This window comes from Vulpes lagopus, chromosome 8 (assembly GCF_018345385.1).
Source record: "Vulpes lagopus strain Blue_001 chromosome 8, ASM1834538v1, whole genome shotgun sequence".
In the NCBI taxonomy this organism is placed as follows: Eukaryota; Metazoa; Chordata; class Mammalia; order Carnivora; family Canidae; genus Vulpes; species Vulpes lagopus.
Genome location: NC_054831.1, coordinates 111,480,480 through 111,500,902, shown reverse-complemented (window position 1 = coordinate 111,500,902; position 20,423 = coordinate 111,480,480). Strand labels below are relative to the sequence as shown.

Genomic DNA, 20,423 nt, shown 5'->3' with positions numbered 1-20,423 from the left:
TAGTGTTTTTATCATGAGGAGTTGTTGATTTTCAACATCAAATGCTTTTTCTACATTACTTAGGATGATAACGTGGTTTTTATTATTTATGCCATGGATATATTTTGTGTTACTTGATTTTCAGATACCTTGTATTCCTGGATGAATTCCATTTGCTCATGACGTATATGTTTATATATACTTGCTATTATTTTGTTGAGGATGTTTGTGTCTATATTGATAAGAGATAACGGTCTATTGTTTGAATTCATTATTCATTGGGCTCCTTGTATGGAGCCTGCTTCTCCCTCTGCCTATGTCTCTGCCTTTCTCTCTCTCTGTCTCTCATGAATAAATAATTTTTTTTTTTTTTATGATAGTCACAGAGAGAGAGAGAGAGGCAGAGACACAGGCAGAGGGAGAAGCAGGCTCCATGCACCGGGAGCCTGACGTGGGATTCGATCCCGGGTCTCCAGGATCGCGCCCTGAGCCAAAGGCAGGCGCTAAACCGCTGCGCCACCCAGGGATCCCCTCTCATGAATAAATAAATAAAATATTTTAAAAAAAGAAATTATAAGACCCATCAGTAGTTTATAGAGAGAAGTCTAATTAGGCAGTTGTATGGGATTAAGGAGGTCTCGTCACATATGTCATAGGCTCTTGAAAGCAAAAGAGTGACCATCCAGAAATCTAAGAGATCTAAGAGACAGATCTATTTAGAGGCACTATTTAGAGACAGATAATAGTCATAGGGTGGGGCTTCAATGACAGCTGGGGGGGGCGGGTAGGAGAAAGGGATATTAAGATACTAACCTAGGGATGCCTGGGTGGCTCAGTGGTTTAGCACCTGCCTTTGGCCCAGGGCATGATCCTGGAGTCCTGGGATCTAGTCTCACATAGGGCTCTCTGCATGGAGCCTGCTTCTCTCTCTGCCTATTTCTCTGCCTCTCTCTCTGTGTGTCTCTCATGAATAAATAAATAAAATCTTTAAAAAAAAAAAAAAAGACAACCTAGATCTCGAGGTCTAGTGGTATTAGCTTCTTAATATGGGAATTGAGGCCTAAAGAACATAAATCATTTTTATGTGGGTTTATTGAGATATAATTTACATCCAGTAGAATTCATCTTTATTAGTGTAGAGTTCTTTTTTTTTTAAATATTTTTTTTAATTTTTTATTTATGATAGTCACAGAGAGAGAGAGAGAGAGAGAGAGAGAGAGAGGCAGAGACACAGGCAGAGGGAGAAGCAGGCTCCATGCACCGGGAGCCCGATGTGGGATTCGATCCCGGGTCTCCAGGATCGCGCCCTGGGCCAAAGGCAGGCGCTAAATCGCCGCGCCACCCAGGGATCCTCTCATGCATCTTTGTAATCAGTCTTTCCCCCAAGCCCAGACCTTGGCAACCAAAAATTAATTTTCTTTCTTTGTAGTGTTACCTTTTTGAGAGTGTTGTATAAATGGGATGAGGTGGCATGTTGTCTCTTTAGTCTGGCTTCTTCCACTTAGCATAATATATTCTTGGTCCCATGTTACCAGTAGTGTGTTCTTCCAGGACCCTGAGTAGCATTTCATCATATTGATGTGCCAAAGATTGCAAATGTATTTACCAGTTAAAGGACATTCAGGGTGTTTTCAAATTTTGGCAATTATCAATAAAGCCTCATAAACATTTGTGTACAGGTTTTTGTGTTACTGAATGTTTTCTTTTCTCTTGGGCAAATATATCACAGTGAGATTGCTGGGATCGTATATTAAAAGATCTTCTATTTACCTTTATAAAAAGCAATCAGTTTTCCAAAATGGCAGTACTATTTTGCATTCCTATCAGCAGTGTGTAAGAGTTTTAGTTGCTCCTTATTGTCTTCACCACTTAGTACTGTTAGGTTGGTTTGTTTTTTTAATTGTTTAACCATTGAAACAGGTGTGTAATGCTATCTCATTTATATAAGGACTATTAATCTTGATCACAGTAATTAACGTTAACATTTACTGACTGCTTTTTATATGTCAAATACTGTTCTAAGATTCTTTATTTGGATTGTCTCATTTAAATTCACAGCAGTTCTGTTAGGTTAGGTACTATGGTTATCCTCATACAGATGATGGAACTGTATCAAACACTGGCCAGGTTTTAGAAATGCAAATTGGGGATCCCTGGGTGGCGCAGCGGTTTAGCGCCTGCTTTTGGCCCAGGGCGCGATCCTGGAGACCCAGGATCAAATCGTTCGGCTCCCGGTGCATGGAGCCTGCTTCTCCCTCTGCCTGTGTCTCCGCCTCTCTCTCTCTCTCTCTCTCTCTCTCTCTGTGTGTGTGTGTGTGTGTGACTATCATAAATAATAAATAAAAATTAAAAAAAAAGAAATGCAAATTGAATATGACCTTGATTTGTAAGTAATTACAATATACTAAAGCAAATATAGCAGCAAAATTACATATTGTAAAAAACTGAGTTTTACATAGATGTTTGCTAGGCTACCTTTTGGAGAAAGGACACACTTGACAACTATAACATGTCTTTTTTAAAACTCAAAGTTCAGTATTGCTGGGATATAAAGTAAAATAAGTGTTTGAAAATTGGACATATAACTGGCGAGAAAGAGATGATGCTCATGTTATTCAAAAGCATAACCTACAGTGAGTACAGGCTTCAACGTTCTCTTTTAGTTTTCTGTCCTTCACGTTTGACTGTGGATTTTTAAAGAGCTTCCTTTGCTCCAGCTCCACCCTCCTCATCATTAATACCATTGGTCAAAGTAACTCTCAAAGCTCTTTCAGCATTTTGTGGATTTCTTTTCCTATTAGAAGAAATATGTAATATTAAATCTTAAGCTCTCATTTTTTATTTTTATTTATTTATTTTTTCATTTTTTATTAATTAAACTTTTTAAGATAATTGCACATTTGCATGCAGTTGTAAAAAAAAAAAAAAAACTACAGAGAAATCCAGTGGATCCTTTGCCCAGTTTCTTATTACATGGATGTTTTGCTGTGTACAGATTTTTTTTAGACTATTCTGTAGGAATATTTAGTGAAGCAGTTTTCTCAGTTCAGATTTCCTACAGATGAGCTTCTGGTAGAATGGAATCATTACTAATCTTAGTTTTCATTCTTTCATGATTCTTAAAAAAATTGTGAATTTTTTTTTTAAGTGGAGCTCACATTTGAAGATACTTTTCAGATCAAGATCTCTTTACTTTCTCACCAAACTTTTTTTTCATTGAATAGTTTTACTCAAGAGTAATCACACTGGAAAATTAACACAATTCCAAAAACTGTCCTCACTTCTGATACCAACTGCAAATTCTAGGGGTTCCCAAAGCCACCCTTAGTTTTAATAATATGTTAGCAATAACAGAACTCACTGAAAGCCATTATACTTGTGGCTATGGTTTATGATGGGGTAGGTTACAGGTTAAAATTAGCCACAGAAAAAGACACATGGAGAAGTCTTGGAAGCTCTGTGCTACCACACAAAACTTTCCCCATGGAGTCAGGTCCCGGCATTGATGTGTAATATTAGGCATAGAGTATTTTCTACCAGAGAAGCTCACCTGAACTTAATTGTCAGTTTTTATTGGAGGTCCATCAAATAGACATGACTGATTGCACATGGTTGATCTCAGCCTCCAGTTGGACTAATAGATGATTCAAAGTCCCTCACCTTAAATCATGTGATTGGTCTTTTTGGTGTGATCAGCCCCATCATATGATCTAAGATGGGCAGCTCCTGACCCTAAAGATATTCCTATCAGGTCTGACATAAGTTATCCCCCAGAAGCTAAGGGTGGAGGCCAAACCTCTCTTTGGGTAAGACCAAATTCTTTACTATGCTTACTGTTAGAAAAATAAGGTTTTTTTTGAACTTTATTCAACCTTTACTCATTCATTCATCAAATGTTTTTTATTGTGTAATATATAGTATGTTGGTCTCCAGGAATACATGGACATAGTCCCTGCTCTATATAGAGCTTACTTCTAGTGTAAGTTTAGGATTTTGTTTCTTTGATTCTGTTGATTCTGTTAGCCAACACTTCCAAAATAAAATAGACCAAAACAATAGCCTGGGTTGAACTCTATGAAATGAAATTGAAACATTCATTAACCTCTCATAACAGTGTTTTTCAAACTTTTTGAACTGGCACCAAGTATAGAAGTATGTGTTTATGAAATGTTTGTGGTATGTATATTTGTAAGGGTGTGTGTCCGTTAAGATATAACCAATGTTTTACAAAGCACTGATCTACTTTAAAGAATGTTGGGACACCTGGGTGGCTCAGTGGTTGAGCATCTGTCTTTGGCCTGGAGCATGATCCAGTGGTCCCACAGGGAGCCTGCTTCTCCCTCTGCCTGCGTCTCTGCCTCTCTCTGTGTGTCTCTCATGAACGAATGAATGAATGAATGAATAAATAAATAAATATTTTTTTAAAAAAGAACGTTAATGACTATTCACTGAATTAATGACTCAAAATGAGATTTCAACTCAGTTGTAAAGAGAGAGTAAAACTCTCTCTTAAACAATGAGACCATCAAGAATAATGATGGCATATTTTTTAAAGATTTTTATTTATTTATTTGAGAGAAAGTTAGTAAGAGCGAGAGGGAGCATGAGCCGGCTAAGAGGTACAGGAAGAGGAAGAAGCAGACTCCCCCCCTTGAGCAAGAAGTCCAATGAGGGACTCAGTCCCAGGACCCAAGGGTCATGACTTAAGTCAAAGGCAGACACTTAACCATCTGAGCCACCTAGGTGCCCTAATGATGGCCTGTTACTAGAAGGAATCAGCTTAAAAATGTAGGACCTGAGATCTGAGGAGAAATTAAGGTGCAAGAGTACCCATTTCCATGGGATAGGCTCTAGATGAACAGCCTGGGAAGTATAGTATGGCTAGTGGAAATGTTATTCAGTAGGGAAACTTAGGAAGACAAAATCAGTATATTGTTTATTTTGCTTTATAGCTAATTTCTTATCCCTGCTTAAGATGATTTCTGATTCATCTTTTCTCTGATCTTTGCTTGGCTAGCCTTTCTTTTCATTCAGATTTCAGTATAAATGGTCTCCTCAGTTAGATCTTCCCTGAATCCACTCTAAAATGATCACCCTACCACTTCTAATCATATCATCCTATTTTCATTCTCCGCATAGCTTTTACCTTTACCTGATGTTTTTCCTATTTTCTTCACTCTCTCAACTCTTAACCTACATTAGAGCAGCAACTTCATCATCTTGTTTATTCTTTTATTCCCAGCACATATAACAATGTCTGGCAGGTAGTATGCACTGAAATAATATGTCTTGTATGAGTGATCTAGCTTATGTTCCTCTTAAGCCCAAAACAGAATACATTTCTCTTGGTGGAACTAGATTATACTGTTATCTTGTTCATTATACCATATTTCTGTTTGTGCAGTAAGATTGAATTTGCTTTTTTGGCAAGCTCATGACACGATACATTCATTTAGTTTAGAGTGAGCTAAAAGTCCCTGGTATTTTTCACATGAGTTGCTAAGGCATGTACCATTTAATTTTTACTTAAGTAGTTGTTTTGTGTATGTGTGCAAGCATGCCCATTTATAGATTCAGCCTCATAGGATTTTTTTTTTAAATCAGCATTTTTAGGTATGTGCTGAGAGGGAGGCTAATTAAGAACTAATGATAGAGTGGGTGAAGAGAGATTAGGCTGAAATGAAAGGCCAGTAGGAACCAGGAGATTGACCAGATGGTACCAGTTCACAAATTTAAACTGAAAATGTTCATTTGGAGAGGTTTAAGTGCAAGCTGAGGAAGTAAAATCTATTGGATAAACTTTGGAAGGGCTCACTTGACAGGATTAGATTTGCTTCTTCCTTTTCTTGAAAGAAATGTACCCTGACTCCACCAGGTTCACACTTAACATCAGGATAACACCCTATCTGAATTATGTTCTTGTCTTCTTTCCCCACCTTCCCTACCCTTCCTTTCCCATCCATCCCCCTTTCACACACGGTGCCCTCAATATCCCAGCTGTTCTTGTTCAAAATAGTCAGTGGAACATTTTTAATTGCCCTTAGTCATTTATCAAACCTTAAGTCATTGTGGACTTCACAACACACTTCTTACAGGTCAGTGCTTCTCATGTTGTTACTAATTCTGTCTTCTGTGCTCTTCTCTGCTCCTTAAAATCTGGATGGCAATGACCAGTACTTTTAGAGACACTTTCTCCCCCACTTAGAATCACTTCTACTTATAGTGTTGGAATTTTGTTTTGGAGTCCTGACTTGAGATATGACATTTCCTACCTTGCTGATCTATCTATCTGTCATTTTGTAGTTTCAGGTCACATGATGATACTTTTTTTCCCCTATAACTTTAAAAGTTCTCCCTTTATAAAGTCTGTGACACACAACTGCTATGCCTAGACTGTCATAGACCCCAAAAGGGCATTTTAGCATTCTTATACCATGTTCTCCTCACTTCTGCTTCCACAAATAATTTTCTTTTTCTTGTGGTTAGAATTACACCCAAAGATACAGTTTCTCTCATTACTTACTTTGCATTCTGTAAGGTGAAATTTTAATATGGCAAAATTACATATACTTTGTGATTTTAAAAATGCTTTTGACTTTTTATATATTGCTACTTTTCAGCATCTAGTAAAATTATATTTCTTTTGCCTACAAATGTAGATCAGGTTTAAATGCCTTACTTTGTCCTTATTGTAAATGTATTTATATTAACTTCCCCTTCATGTCATTTGTTTGTTAATAATCTCTTTGAGTATTCTAGTAGTTTTTTAGAAGTTATCTTAGGATTCTGACAATTAAAACTAGTTTTTTGTAATACAGGATATACAAAAACTAAATGTCTTTCAACATAACTCTCAATTTCCTCTTTAAAAGATTTGAGAGAGAAAAAAAAAAGAGAGAAAAAAAAAAATAAAAGATTTGAGAGAAGTGTTTTCCTTTGTATTTAGTTTATAAATACATACAGAAACAATGCCCCCCAAATTGAGATTGTAATGGTTAGTGTTATCAAGCCAATTATGCAACTGCTCAGTTAATTTGCTTACACTGTTGCCCTTCTACTTTATTAGGACCTGTTGAGGCTGTAAGTATACTTCACCTTTGGATTTTGTCAGAGTGCCACTGCCACACTCTACTCTCTCTCAGTCTGGGAAAAAAACCAATGATGGCGACTTGATAAACTGCTTTGGAAATTGGAAAGGTTACTGATTTGTTATAGAGTATCATAAATTTAGTGCTTTATGAACTTTATTTTTTTAACTTATTTATTTATTTATGAGAGACAGAGAGAGAGAGAGAGAGAGAGAGAGGCAGAGACACAGGAGGAGGGAGAAGCAGGCTCCATGCCAGGAACCTGACGTGGGACTCGATCCCAGGACTCCAGGATCATGCCCTGGGCCAAAGGCAGGCACTAAACCACTGAGCCACCCAGGGATCCCCTGCTTTATGAACTTTAGATCAATAGTCACCTATGTGGGAATGGTAGGCAATGGCAATGCTTAGCAAAATGATTTTTAAGAATTGAGCTCTACTGTTGTTTCAGTGTCATAGACATATACTTGTCCCATCTGTGCCTGACCTCTTTCATCTGCAGTTAGAAATAAGTTTTGATTTTATTTTTAACCACATAGGAATATCATGAAATAAGAAAATATACTCAAGATTATGGAAAATTTGGGTTGTAAAATGGTTTGTGAATTAACATATTCTGAAGTCTTTTTAAGACACTTTTTTTGAGGGCTCTGTGTGGCTCATGTTGGAAGAGCGTGTGGCTCTTGATCTCAGGGTCCTGAGTTCAAGCCTCATGTTGGTTATAGAGATTTAAATAAATAAACTTAAAAAAAAAACTTAAAAAAAAATTTTCCCCCTAAAAATCATTTTAGAAAAGGTGGTATGAGGAAATTAATATTATTTATCAAAGTAATACTTATCTATAATATTTTAATTTTTTTAATTGATGTGATATTTTGAATTGTCTGGCAATGGCCGTACATATTTAAATGGCCAAAGCTGGGATAATTTGAACAACACATAAATAATCATAGTACCAGATTATAACCATATAATTACATAAATATCCATGAGTCTCTACTATATATAGTATATGCTATATATAAATAATTGAGTGAATGAATAGAGACAGCTTTAATTTACAGGAGAATTCCAATTGAAAATGTGGGAAGAATGATAGAAATAGAACATTTACATTAGGCAAATACCACAATAATTGTTACAGGCAAGAACCATCAATGCATGCTGAAATTACTGGGCAAATGTATATGAGAAACGTGGTATTTGCTTAGACTCATAAAATACTAATTATAAAAGGAGAGATTTATAGTAGAGAATCATGGTAGATACCAGTTTAATCAAGCAATCAAAGTCAACTAGTAAGTAATAAGGTATACTGACATCATATACCCCTGATATGGATGATGCACTGAGATGAGCACGGTGTCACATCACAGCAACAACAATAATACCTAACATCTCTGAGTATTTGTGTGCCAGACACCGCACTGCACATTATCTGTTAGGCCTCACTGTAGCCCTCATGTTACAAGGTACTGTTATATTTCCATTTTATAGATGAGGAACCTGAGGCCCAAGTAAATGATGAAAATGGGACTAGAACCGGGTCTGACTGACTCTAGAGCTTAGTCCCTAAATCACAGCATTGTGCTGAGCATAGCTTTGTAGTAGCATGGCTAATTTGTAGACTGAAAAATGCAGTATATTTAATGTTGTCAAGTAAGTAGTAAACTTTGTGAGGTTTTGTGGTTTGATGTTTTTAAAATATACTTTCAATTTATCTGGAAGCAAAAGAAGAACTTTTAAACAATATAGCATTAAAATACACACTAACATAAATGGTTAAATAATACTTGTTTTCATATCATGTATGGCCTTTTTATAAATAAAAGTTTTCAAAAACAAAATAAATTTTTGTCAGATATTCAGGTATTTTTATTGAAACCACTTAGCAACCCTAAATCTAAAAATTGGATCAAGTTCTCTATATGTAATCATTTATTGATTCTCTCATTCTTTCAACATAAAGTCCAGATATTTTATCATAACTTACAACACTTCTGATAATCTAACCCATTGCCTTTCAGTCCTTATTACTTATCATTCTTCTATATGTACCTATTTTCTTGTTAACACCAAGCTACTTGTTACTTCCAGAATATAACTTTTTAAATTTTATTATATAAGATTTTAAGTACACTAAAGTAGGGTATGTATCACCCAGCTATAATAGCCATCTGTTATAGGCACTGTTTCATCTGTATGATCCTCTAATTATTATTCCCACCTACTCCATGGATTTTTAAGAATTTATTTATTTACTTATTTATTTATTTATTTAAGAGAAAGAGAGCAAGCAAGTAGAGGGAGGGGCAGAAGGAAAAGAGAGAGAGAATCAATCTCAAGCAGACCCCCGCTCAGCATGGAGTCCCAAGGTGGGGCTTGATCCCATCATCCTGAAATCATGACCTGATCTGAAATTAACAGTTGGACACTTAACGAACTGAGCCACCCAGGTGCCCCCTCCATGGATTATTTTGAAGCACGTCTCAATTGTATCATTTCATCTATAAATATTTCAACTTACATATCTAAAAAGACAAAAATGTTTGTCTTTAAAATACCACTGCAAGATTAGTTTTTATACCTAAAGTATAATTCCTTCATAATAAAATGTATGGTCAAAGTTAAAATTTCATAGTAGTGTTTCTTTTTTTTTTAGTAGTTTAATAAATTTATTTTTACAATTGATTTTTTTACAATTGATTTTTTCCAGGTCTCTGAAAACAAGGACCACTCATTACATTTGGTTGATATGTATTTTAAGTGTCTCTCTTTTTTTTTTCTCTCTTTTATTGTTTAGTCTTAAATCTCTTTGTTTTGTTCCTTTGTTGAAGAGACTGAGTCATTTGTCTGTAGAGTTTTCCACATTCTGGACTTGCTGATTACAGCCCCATGATGTCCTCTAATATATTCTCCTCTCTCTGTATTTCCTGTAAGTCAAAAAAACAAATTTGTCCTCTAATATATTCTCTTCTCTCTGTATTTCCTGTAAGTCAAAAAAACAAATTTGTATTTAGAAAAACATGGCTTTGTGAAGATGTACTATCTGCCTGAATTGCTATGTGGGTGATTAAAATAGACAATACTTTTAATAGTATTACCTTATCAATGTAAAATTCAAGATTTATGACACTAAAGAAAAGAAAGGAATGTCATAGTTAGCCAAAAGTAGAGACTTACGTACTATACTACAAGTACTATACTACAAGTCGCAAGATGAGAGTAGGCCTTTAAGTTTGTGAACATGGCACTTCACAGATGTGAAGAAAGCAAAGTAAAATCATTACTTTGCTTCCAACAAAAACTCTGAAAATAGAGCTAAAGGTAAAATTCAGAAAAAGACTTTGGCAGATTATCGTTTGCTCTTGGGTCAATTTCCCCCCTTCTTTTCTCTTTAAAAGCAGGTCTTTATTGGTAGCTTGTGGAAAAAAATGCAATAAATAGAAAACAAAAGAACTCACCACATTGTTTGACACCTATTACTAAAATTTACTATAAATTTATTGTTTTTAGAAGGTTGGTTTTATATGAATATTTAAGTAAATAATATAAATCTTCTTAAAAAGGTTAAAAACTAGCACACCAACTTACCGTAAACAATTTAAGAGAACTAAAATGCCTTTTAAGCTATATTTATAATACTAAATTACTATATTTACTTTCCTATATTTACTGCAGAATTTTTAACTCTCTCCTCTTGGCTTCCACAACACTGCTCTTTTGCTGATACTGTACCATTCTTGTAGTTTCTTTTTGTTTTCCTTCATTAGCTACTCTTCATTTGCTAGTTCCTTGAACTTGGTGTTTTAGGGCTTCCCTCTTGGTTCTCTTCTGTTACTTCTACATTGTCTCTCTAGGCAGTAACACTCATTTTCGCTCAAGGCTTGCAGTTCCTGTTCTGTTTCATATTGTCTTCCCCTAGAGTCTCTGTCCACCTCGACACCTAGGCTCAAAGCCTGACAGTCCTCTACTGAGAAGGGTTGGAAGACTTTTAGCTATCATGCAGTTTCATCTATGTCATTGAAAATTTCTTGTTCTGTATTTTATTCTTACTAAGGAATTGTGTCTGGTTTATTATTTGAGGCCTTCTATTCTTTCATAATACTTAAAACATACATGAAATGGGGTGCCTGGGTAGCTCAATTAAGCATCTGCCTTCAGCTCAGATGATGATCTCAGGGTCCTGGGATAGAGCCCTGCATTGTCAGGCTCCCTGCTCAGCGGGGAGTCTGCTTCTCCCTCTCCCTCTGCCCCTCTCCTCTGCTCATGCCCACAGGCCATATTATCATTCTCCCCTTCTTTTTGGAAATTTGTAATTTCCATTCCTATCCACCACTAGTAATTCAACAATATAAGTTATTTATATGCAGCTAAAATAGTACAAATTGACAAATTCCCACTATGGGTTGGTGAGTACATAGCAAAATCATTCCACCAAGAGAAGAGAGATCTGACTTATCTCTCAGATTTTAACACTTCTAATTTCTTTTCTTTTCTTCTTCTTTTTTTTTTTTTTTTTTTTTTTTTTGGTATTTTGCTGTTTCTGAATTTCTTTTTTTAATTTTACTTAAATTTAATTTGCCAACATATAGTATAACACCCAGTGGACACCTTTAATTTCTTAAACAAATCTCTTCTTTCTCTCATGCTGATCTGGACCCACTAAATATATATCATGAGTTGCCATTACATCATGACCTGTGGTTTGAAAAATACTCATACCACAAATCCTTGATTTTCCCATGTATGGGTATATGACATAGTAGATCTTCCATCTATTCCTTTCAGTTGCTATCAACATAATATATCACATATAAAATCATCTCTGTTTTGCTATGACTTCTTTGTCTTACAAAAATTTAGATATGATATTAACATATATGCCTTCTCTTTGTATTTTTTTTGGTCATTTACCGTATAGGTTTTTGGAGAACAAGACCTTTGTATTTAATTTTTAAACAGCTTGTGTTTAAAAAAACATTTTGGAATTATGACAAACTTACAGAAAAATCACAAGTGAAGTACAAAGAAATTCTTTCACTTTGTAAAGAATTGGAAAGTAGATTGCAGACTTGATGTATCATCACCACCAAAGCCTTTAATATATATTTCCTACAGATAAGGGAGATATTTTTCTCTATCACTACAGTGTAACCATAACAAGTGGGAAGTTGATAGAACAGGAGCTGTGGGATGAGGAGGAAAATAGAACAAAATACAATTAGGTAGACTTGACAGTTTGATGAGTGCTTATGTAAAGGAGAGAGAAAAACTGTAGCACTGAGAAAAGCATATCAACTACCCTTTTGTATGTGTGTATGTGTGCATTGGGAAATGTCCTACATTAAAAATGTTTAGTTACTTAAAACCGTGATACGATGTTCTGTGGGAATATAATTTTAAAATACTGTCTTTTAATAGCAGAAGAAATATTTGACTAGGATTTCTCCATTGTTGTCTACTCTTAAAATTTATCATTAAATAATTAGAATTTTGAGTCAAGTAATAAAATTTTGAACAGCTTTAATGGGAGAAGGTGAGTTATTGTGGAAATCATCCTAGGTTCTGAGGATAGTGTCAGTGAGTTAAGGTTATAGAAAGAAAACTGGTGTCTTCTTTTTTTTTTTTTTTTTTTTTTTTAAACTGGCATCTTATATTTCAGCCCTGACTTCTCTAAGGATCCAGTCTAAATTTTCAGTTACTGGAGCTTTTAAACTTATCACATACACATACACATCCTTTCTTGACTAGATATTCTATTTATTTTACCTTCTCCTGTGCCAGTGCTTGGTCTAGAAACCAAGCATTGACTCTTCTGCTCTTCACCTACCCATATCTAATTGATTTCTACATCTTGGAAAGGGCACAGGAGAAAACTCATTTCATACTAGCTTTATATTACTAGTGTCTCTGAAATTTTGAGAAAGTAATTTGGATTCTTTTGTATTCAGATTAATCTGTGTACATTATGATATTTGAACCACGTATTAGGAGCATGGTTTTCATAACGAGGTGCTTTGCTTCATCAGTCAGTCGCTGTGTGATCTGGGGTGAGTTACTTCTTCATGCCTCAGTATCCTCAGCTATAACTACATACCTCACAGGGTTATTTTGAAGATTAAGTTGTTATATAGTATGAGGAATAGTGCCTGGAACACAGTAAGGATTAAATACGTGTCAGCTGTATTATTGTTATCATTATGATTTTTTTGCTTGCTCTCAGGTTGTTCTAGCATTTTATAATACTGCTGTAAGAGGTTATCTACCATTTGCTACTCTTCTCTCCGTTGTTGCTATTACCCTATTTCCATTCTGAATTAAATTAGCTATTATGTGAGAAATGTTTAGAGTAGTAAGCACTCAGTAAGTGTTAGCCCTTACTGTTGGTTATTGTGATTTTTATGTAGATGACGCCTCAGGGCAGTCAGATCCTTTCCTTTCCATTAGTGGTTCTCCAAATTTTAACTTTTCCTACTGTCCGCATTGGTCTTTCCTCTACACTGGGCATATAATGTTGTTCCATTTTGAGACCTTTGGTGCTTAAAAGGAAAGAAACAAAAAACAAAGAAATGTCAGATAACTTGCCAGGAGCAATTGAAAAAATGGTATTAATGAAAGAAGCAAATTTGAATTTTGTAGCTATTTAGGTATGTAAGGGCACTGCTTATTAAACTAATCTCATTTTTTATAGAAAGAAAAGTTGTATAGATGAAATTCAGGAGGACTTGTTATTTATTTTTAGCAAGCGACTGAAACTAAAATTTTATCTGAAAATTCCACAGTTCAGTTAAAATAGATTCTGAAGGGTAAAGGTCAGGAAGGTTTTATGAGTTTTTTGTTAGGAAAATAAATTAACATATTTCTCCTGGTTTAAATAAGGAAAAAATGTAAGTGTCGTTACTTATTCTCTGTAGGCATACAGGCAGCTCTCCGGTGTTCTTTTTGAAATCTTAAACTTCTCTTTAGAATTTAAATGAACATAGTTTCATTCCTCTGCCTTAAAAACAACATTGTTAGCTTTTTGTTAGAAGAATCAGAAGGGAACTTATCTAATTTCTCAAAGAGAAGTCACTTGTTCTATGTTCATTTGCATGATCTGCTCTTTAACCCTTTCCTCCTTATCAGCTATTTTCCTACTTCCAGTATTTTGTGGTATCCTGGAGAAAAGTATTTTTCTCCAGTAAAAATTGCGTCGCATTTTGTTTGTTAATATTGATAGCTCCATAGAGCCATTTCTCTACAATTTTAGTTTTCAGACGAGCTCTTAAAATCAGGTTTTATGTGTATTTTTTAAAACGACTGCAGGAAGTGGCAGAGTGAGAGTTAATGTGTTACATGGAGGGAAGAACAGTCCATCGGGGGTTAAATTGCAGAGTCTAATGGAATAATAACTGGTAGCACCATCTGCTGGCCTACTTCCGCAGAAGGAGTCAGTATTTTTAACGACATCTCTAATATTCATGCTGATGCATTTTGATGCTTTGTGCATTCATTTCTTTCTGTGCTTTGTTGGAATCTGGCTATCTGCTTACAGCTATTGAGGAAACTCAGCTTTTTAGGAGGGGTTTACAGCCTTTTTCGTATCTAAATAGGATGAACAGTGGCTATAAACTTGCCAAGGCAGAAATGTGTTGATAAATCACAATGTGTGTTTGTGGAGGGTTGTGCATCTCTTGGTTGCAGCTTGCTAAATAGGCCATTTAGGAATCTTCTTTCAATGCTTTTTTCTTGAGCACTGCCTGGGGTGGTGAAAAAGCAGAGGGCAAGCCTTTGTCTGACGCCAAAAATGTCTTCAGTGAAGAGGCCAAGAGGAAGGGTAAGTGAAAGCCTGAATGAGTGGGAGGAGGAGGGGTTCTTTGGGCTAAAAGGCTAATGGGATTGAATAACCTTCCTTATTACTGGCTGCTGCTGCGGGAGTCGTACTGCATCGCCATCTTGAGCTTGTTGCTGTTTTCTCGAGTCTTGGTTATTTGTTATAGCCTGTAGGCCTTAAGGTGGCATTTTAGTGAGCATTCTAAACCCTCCTTCCTTTCCCAGTGCTGCAGCACTGCTATGAAACCTTTGATGAGGCAGGTATAGAAAAGATATCCAGTGAAGCACACTGGAATCAGCATGAAAATGTGTGTGGAAATTCCTGGTGGTTTTTTCCTTTGCTATAGTCAGAGGCATGTTTACGGGTAAGAACATAACAAAACTGTGATCTAAGTATATGTGGATGAATGCGTGTTTGAAGAGGATATTCTTTTTTAAATGCTGTTGATCTGCTTCCTGTGATATTGCTAAAATATTAATAATTTTAATGTAAAACTGTAAAACTTGGAGGGTTTTTTTTTTCAGAATTGCTTGAGTGAAATAATTATGATACAGAAAGAAAAAAATTCACATTTAACTCTTTCACGGAAAAACTAAAACTTTCTCTAATTTTAAGTATGAGAATGTTTACTAACTAGCTATGTTGCTGCATAGATTGCACATTAAAAAATGATTTAAATGATTTCAGGTTCTAGTTCTAATTTCTTGTAAAGCAGAGAAGCTTTACATTTCTAAAAATTATAATAAACTAAGGAGTAGTCATTCTATATTAAAATTGCTATTTTAGATTTATTAATAATTTCCAGAGTTCTGGAGTGAAGAGGAAAGAAAAGACTTTTATTTCAAATGTCCAGAGTATTTATAGGACAGAATTTGAATCAACTAACTAATCAAGAACGCTGTGAATCTACCTTATCCTTCTTTAACCTTCATTTTTAAAAACAGTAGTTGAGCTTCTCCTTTTACACCTACACTAATTTCTAGATCAGCAAACTGTTACAATTTTAAATTTGTTTGGAGTACTCACATATTGGCTCACGTATTTTACTTTATCTTTAAACGTAATTTTAAATGTTCATGTATTTATGTTAATTGTTTTAGGTGTACTATGATACGTTGTATAAAAAGTCTTCTGATCTCTCTAGCCCCCATCTTCCAAGAAGAGTGATGGTTCTGGGACATATACTAAGTTGCAGAATACCCAGGTGAGGATCATGTCTGAAAAGAAGCAGAGGAAAAAGGTGGAATCAGAAAGCAAGCAAGAAAAGGCTAATCGGATAATATCAGAGGCCATAGCAAAAGCAAAGGAACGTGGGGAGCGCAATATTCCGAGAGTAATGAGTCCCGAAAACTTTCCTAGTGCTTCAGTTGAAGGAAAAGAGGAAAAGAAAGGTAGACGGATGAAATCCAAGCCAAAGGACAAAGAGAGCAAAAAAACAAAAACTTGTTCTAAGTTAAAAGAGAAGACAAAAATTGGGTAAGTTGGTTAAGAATTTAATTTAATTCCCTTTGAATTTTTTTGCCAAAGTACGATCTGTCTCATCTTTCACTTTTGATGTGTGTGTAATGTATTTACTCCCTCTTTGAAGTTTTGTAAGATATACTATGTGTACCTTATTTCCTTTTCTGGAATGAATTGAGGAATATTCCAAGATTTACTACATTTTACTATTCTGTGATCATAGCTTTTTGCACATTAATATTAGCAAAAGGAATTTAAAATAGAATATTTCATGGATAAAACAGAAAAAGGAAAACAAACAAAACCAAGCCCATTTCTGTGCCAGTTCCAAATTCACTTTCTTTATATAAAGTGCATTAAAATCTTGTTTAAGATTTCTTTACTATGTTTTAGTTTTACTTCATAGAGCATCTTATACTTTGGAAATGTGAACTACAATCTTTTCTCATAAACCCACAACTTTGGACTAAATGGAATGACAAGAAAACTAACCATTTAAATCAACTATGAGCAGCTCTCGGCTCTTACTGGTCTCTCTCACTGTCTTTCTGATTTACTTTATGTAATAAAGAGGCCAGGTGAGGATTAATGCTCCAAGAGAATTATAAAGCCAAGGAATTGCTCTAGAAGGGTACATTAATCCTTGGTGTTTTTGACTACTCAACTGACACATTTTCAAAAAATAAAACATAATGTTAATATTTGTATTATATTTAAATTTTTGCATTCCAGGGTAAAAATAACCTAAGACCAACAGTTTAGAATTGTTTTTGCAGGAATATTTGGTCACTTTTGAAGGTTTTATTGAAATTTTAGATAAAGTGTTTCATCTGTCTTTTTTTTTCCAAAGTACACAGTAAAGAATTTCTATATTTTGAAAATCTCCATTTGCTTAAGAAATAATTGATACATTATACAGATATTTAGAACTAATACAAATTGGTAAAAACAAATTATCAATCAGCATTATAAATGTAGTCACCAAACTGAATTATAGTGTCATATCCTGACTCCTTTCAATCCAAATCATTAAATAACATGGGCTCTCTTGCCATGATAGAGCAGTGATTAATGTTTGTGATTTTGCATTTTATTTACAGACAGCTAAAATGAAATTTGTAAGTTAAATTCTGCTCCTTTTATATTTAAAGGTTTTTGGCATGAAAGTACCTTATTTTTCCAGTATTTTATCTAGTTTTAATTAGGAAAATTAATTAGGAAATCCCATATTTAATCCTTTAATGTATTAAGGTATAGTATAATTAAAGTTTTCTAGTTTTAACTTAAAGAGAGATATAGGCAAAGTGATGTACTATTTGGAAAGGCATTAAAAAAAATAATGCACAAACCAAGAGAAACTGGTAGAAAAACTTCAAAAGTTACAATAAGTTTAAATTTGGAAGGAAATAGAGGCAAAAGATACCAGAAGTGAATCTGGTGCAAGAAAAACAGTGTACATAAGGGGAAATTAGAAATAATTGTAATAAGAAAAAGTGGATTTATGAAAATGAATTTAAGGATAAGTAGTATAATACACTAGAATGTCTGACTTATTGTGATATTTATGTTAGAAAGATTATTAATAAATGATTTTAATATTGCTCAGCATTGATCAATTTAGTACTTGTTTTTAGAGTGTTCTTGAGAAAACAGGTAGGTGAGCATTGTATTGGAAAGAAATACATGGCAAGACACTGAGCAGTTGCTAGAGAAAAACTCATTGAGAGGATAAGAGCATTCTTTTGATAGAGGAATTTATGAGTGGCAACCAAGTTAAAGTGAAATGAAGTAAAACAGAAGCTTGCCCTGTTTATTGCTATTAAGCTGTTGGAGTAAAACAATAACTTCTTGATCATCTTTATCAAACAAAGACAAAGATTGTCATGTTGGAGGAAAAAATGTAGTTGGAAGTAAAATTCACATACAACCTAGAGTTCCCATACAAGTCAATTGAAATATTACTGTACTTTCCACTAAGCCACTACATGTAAATTTTGAATTTACCAAGTTTTTAATTTCTTTGTGAAGTCATTTAAATACTTTAGTTGCATAATTTTAATTAATAGCTTTTTATGATATATTAAACATTTTCTTATGAAAGTTTTATTTTTCTGCTAGTTTGAGAAAAATTGGGCTATTGCTACTACCAAATGTCAGAAACCAGGTAAAGTTTAAGGGAATGGATGCTAGAGCTTAACCACCAGCAGTGTGAAATAGAAATTTTAAGAGTAGCTAAATTTGTAAACAGTTATGGTTGATGTATAGTCAGAGTTGGTGCTCATTTCACCGACATGTGTGATTTGAGAGAGTCTAGAAAGAAGAAAACCAGTACTGCTTCTACTTGCTGGTGTGCTTGAAACCTTATCATTCCTGTTACTTTTGTAGATTAATTTTTTTTAAGTACAAGAAAAGAAGGACCCTTTCCAGACTCTTTCCAGTCTCACTGCATCCTCACACCTCTGTGAATTAGGTTGGCACACAGTGTGCCAATTTAGTTAAGTTCTTTGACTGTGGAGCCAGGAGCATTTGTTCAGATCCCAGTTTTGTTACCTATAAGCAGCATGACCCTGACAAGCACTTAACATCTCCAAGCTTTAGTTTCCTCCTGTGTAAAAAGAGGATAATGATAGTACTTGCCTCGTGGTGTTACTTTGGGGGTGAAATGATTTAATAGTGCTTAAAGCATATGGAGCAGTACCTGGAGTTTCGTAAATATTAGTCATTATTTTTTGAAAACATAAGCCATGCCCCTTTCTCCAAGCTGAAACTTTCATCCATCTGCCTAGGTTCTTTTTCAATTAAGGCTCAGTTCCCAAATAAGACCAGTTAAAAAACTTAATCAGATAGTGCATATTTCGGTAGCACATCTACTTAAAAAAGAAAAGAAAAAAAAGAAACACAAGAACAGTTGCTAATTGTTAAGAGGGGTCGTAAGTTAGCTTATTAATGGCTTTTTTCATATGAGTATGCTTCTATTTATCAGGTAGCTAGGGTAGCATTTAGGAGAGGTAAATTTTGTTTGAAACATGCCTGAAGCTTGAAAGGGTTGCCCATGGTTATGTGGAAGGGGGTGAGTTGAAATGGAAATGACAAGGGTAAAATAGTGAGGTAGGACAGGAAACAGCCTTTTTGTACTTTAATGTTGGTCATGATCTTGGCAGTCAGGTTCTAACAAGCTGCCTTCCAACTAGAGTAGCAAATAATTCTTTAGTAATAATAGGTGCATAATAGATGCTCCATGAATGGAATGGAATCAATTTTATGGAATGAATGGGTGGAAGATAAAATATTAAATGTTACCAAATGGTTGAATTTTATTTGTTAAATAAAAAGAGAAATGGCAAGCTAATTCTGCACTGAAACCACAGGGACATAACTAATGATTTAGTAATAGAGAGTTAGATTCTAAAATAAATTCATACTAAGACTTCGAGTACAGTTTTCTTATGGTTTTATGTATGATTTGAAATTATATAATAGAATGTCACATGGTTTGATTGGAGCATTTTAAAATTTATGGTTTATAGCTTTAACATCTAAATTATGGTTCCATGTTGTCAATTAGAATTTACCTGTGTGGGACACTTGGGTGGCTCAGCAGTTGAGCGTCTGCCTTTGGCCCAGGGCATGATCCTGGAGTCCTGGGATCAAGTCCCACATCGGGCTACTTGCATGGAGCTTGCTTCTCTCTCTGCATATGTCTCTGCCTCTCTCTTTTTGTGTCTTTCATGGATAAATAAAATCTTTAAAAAAATGGAATTTACTTGTGTGTGTTACAGGCTATTCGATTGGCATTGATAGAATGATTTTGATACTTAAAAATTTTTTAAGATTTTATTTATTTATTTGAGAGAGAGAGAGAGAACACTAGAGCAGGAGGGGTAGGGTAGAGGGAGAAGCAGACTCCCCAGTGGGTCGGGAGCCCGATACAGAACTCCATCCCAGGATTATGACCTGAGCTTAAGGCAGACGCTTAATGCAAACGCTTAACCAACTGAGCCACCCAAGCATCCTGATACTTAAAAATGTTTTGTGGCTCTATAAACTTAATCAGTAATAGTCCTTCAGAATTAAACTTA

At 34.9% G+C, this 20,423-nt stretch overlaps 1 protein-coding gene across 14 annotated transcripts in view; it reads left to right on the top strand.

The window, feature by feature from the left end:
* CHD9 (chromodomain helicase DNA binding protein 9) overlaps positions 1–20,423 on the top strand; it is a 222,428-nt gene that overhangs the window by 100,504 nt on the left and 101,501 nt on the right. For 11 of the 14 annotated variants that reach the window (XM_041766074.1, XM_041766070.1, XM_041766071.1 and 8 more), the window contains one exon: positions 16,028–16,359. In XM_041766074.1, the coding sequence (XP_041622008.1) occupies positions 16,028–16,359 (332 nt within the window). Of the gene's footprint in view, positions 1–14,803; positions 14,887–14,930; positions 15,248–16,027; positions 16,360–20,423 lie in introns of those variants that run through there. The other 3 variants (XM_041766080.1, XM_041766079.1, XM_041766081.1) reach the window with 2 other exon arrangements.